This window comes from Centruroides sculpturatus, unplaced genomic scaffold (assembly GCF_000671375.1).
Source record: "Centruroides sculpturatus isolate CEXI.00-Female unplaced genomic scaffold, Cexi_2.0 scaffold1120, whole genome shotgun sequence".
Lineage (NCBI taxonomy): Eukaryota > Metazoa > Arthropoda > Arachnida > Scorpiones > Buthidae > Centruroides > Centruroides sculpturatus.
The window spans coordinates 198,338-199,522 of NW_019385344.1; the positions used below are offsets into that span (position 1 = coordinate 198,338).

Sequence of the window (1,185 nt, forward strand, 5' to 3'; positions counted from 1 at the left end):
GCTTCTAGTTAAAAGGTCTTTATAAATTTCCTTATATGGTGCTGAGCACTTATGAAGAATAAAGCAAGTATGGAATAAGGGAAAAACATTCGGCAACATCAGAAGCAGAAGTGTCGCGATCTGGCAACATTGAAACAAGTTTCGAGAAGGACCACATGTATCGACAGAAGGCAAGAAGAGAAAATTTACATACTTAAGTACTAATAGTTCACGAAAATAATAATTTTCATGAACTATTATTACTTAAGTATGTAAAAATTTATTACATTTCCTGTTGTACAAGTGCTTTACCCAATTCTCGAACTGTGTCAGAGTGAATCCGTGCTATAAAAGTACCGTGTTATACGGGGGATGGTACCAATTCTCGAACCGTTAGAGTGAATCTGTGCTATAGAAGTGCTGTGTTATACGGGGGTTTCCTGTATTCTTACCAGACAGAATACATTTCATACTGAACTTGAGATGCTCTATGAATATTTTGTTAAGATAGTTTAAATTACAATTTAATTTACCAAAGCCAAACAATTGCCGTAATGCATTGGACTGTTTTTCGCTACTATTAATAATTAAATTTTAAGTAATTTGTTATTAGCAGTAGGCATTAGGTGCAATCATTTCTTATTAAATTGAATAATTATNTATTATGAAAAATACTATGTATTTTGTCGGTTACATGTTGTATATTTCTTAATGCAGAGGCTATACATTAACCGAAAAAAATAATAATTTAATTTCAGCCTCCAAGCACAAGATCATCAAAAGCAGACAAGCATGGCTCTAATCTAAGGGTATGAAAATGTAGGAATAACCCTACCAAAATACATTTAAAATCATATGTAAAAATTGTGTACTTTAATGTTGGTGTTGTGATCCTGTAATAATGAAAATAACTGTTTTTTTTTTTTTTGGATATCCTTTAATTAAAAGAATGGAAAATTTTAAATGCATGAATTTTACCCTAACTTTTGTTTTTTTTTTTGAAATTGGTTTCAATGCATGAATGGTATGATACTTGTTAAAACTACAGTGGTACCTCAGGTTACGAACGCCCCAGCATACGAAATTTTCAGGATACGACATGAAATTCGAACATATTTTTGCTCCACGATACGAACAAAAACTCACCATACGACGTTACATTAGTTCGCATTTTTCATTTGTTTTTCTTACTACAGTTATTTTTTT

General features: G+C 31.4%; 1 protein-coding gene across 1 annotated transcript in view; it reads left to right on the forward strand.

Moving 5' to 3' along the window:
* The window catches only part of LOC111637900 (E3 ubiquitin-protein ligase MYCBP2-like), a 263,246-nt gene that overhangs the window by 194,428 nt on the left and 67,633 nt on the right, over positions 1-1,185 (forward strand). Inside the window, 1 exon segment of the mRNA XM_023383504.1 lies at positions 738-788. Coding sequence (XP_023239272.1) covers positions 738-788 — 51 coding nt within the window.